This window comes from Protobothrops mucrosquamatus, unplaced genomic scaffold (assembly GCF_001527695.2).
Source record: "Protobothrops mucrosquamatus isolate PMUCROS unplaced genomic scaffold, P.Mucros_1.0 scaffold337, whole genome shotgun sequence".
In the NCBI taxonomy this organism is placed as follows: domain Eukaryota; kingdom Metazoa; phylum Chordata; class Lepidosauria; order Squamata; family Viperidae; genus Protobothrops; species Protobothrops mucrosquamatus.
Genome location: NW_015386675.1, coordinates 754,311 through 755,340, shown reverse-complemented (window position 1 = coordinate 755,340; position 1,030 = coordinate 754,311). Strand labels below are relative to the sequence as shown.

Sequence of the window (1,030 nt, the reverse complement as noted above, 5' to 3'; positions counted from 1 at the left end):
AGTTGTAAAGTGCAACATCACNTTCATCCTGAACAGGATCCTAACTTTGTGAACACAAATACTGTTTGGTTCCTTCATCTCCAGAATGGGACCCTGTCCCAAGATACTAAAACCCTCTTAGAACTGTAATCTAATTTTGAAATACAAGCAGTTAGTTCACAATAGTAATAGGGACTTGAATTTCTGTCTCTAAGCAATGCAGTTGTAAAGTGCAACATCACATGACAATACCATTTGCATTCTTTTGTGACTTTTTTTCAGAATCGCATTCTAGCATACACCTCTTGTAGTTCCTACCAGACTTCCATCTCAGTATTGATTCATTCTACCTCTTCATAGCTTCTATCATTTCACTAATTTTGAGTGTGATCATTGAAAAGAATTAAAACTCATTTAGTTTAATGACCAAGACCTTTCCCCTCCACCAAAGAAAGATACCAATCACCAAGCTTGTCATTGCACAGCTTAGTTTTTATTTTTGCAGATAAAATCTGTCTCTTCTCAGTCTGTGAAGTATTAGCTATGGTTGTGAAAAGGGAGCTTTCCAGACAGGAAGTGCAGATCAGTTGGAACTGATGGTTCTCTGAATCCAGGAAACATAGTTGCAAACTTTAGTGTAGACACCAGGCTTGCCTTTCAGAGCACATCCCACGCCCCAAGAGACAACTCCTTGGAGTGCCCCATTGCAGACAACTGGGCCACCAGAGTCTCCCTGGAAAAGAAACGATGAACATGTATTCCACAAGCAGGATATTAAGTGAGGAAAGCTAATTTGCATTATTTCAGACTCTGGTGGGTGGAGACAAGGAAGAGATAGCAGAAGTAAAAAGGTCTTCCAATGGAATTGTGTCAAACTATGAAGATTCTTGTCATCAGGACTACTATATTGCTTCCAGCTTGCCTACAGTTGCAAGGGGGGAAGGGGAAGGTTTGTTTCTATCAGCGTGGAGAGATGTTTTGTCAAAGAGAGACTTTCTTCTCATAACAAACGCTTGAAGATTAATTGGTCAATGTACCTGGGCTGTTAGAG

At 40.2% G+C, this 1,030-nt stretch overlaps 1 protein-coding gene across 1 annotated transcript in view; it reads right to left on the bottom strand.

Annotated features, from left to right (window-relative positions):
• Positions 1–562: 562 nt before the first annotated feature.
• LOC107286912 (cationic trypsin-3-like) overlaps positions 563–1,030 on the bottom strand; it is a 14,028-nt gene continuing 13,560 nt past the window's right edge. Inside the window, exon 5 of the mRNA XM_015815355.1 lies at positions 563–712. Coding sequence (XP_015670841.1) covers positions 563–712 — 150 coding nt within the window. The remainder of the gene's footprint in view (positions 713–1,030) is intronic.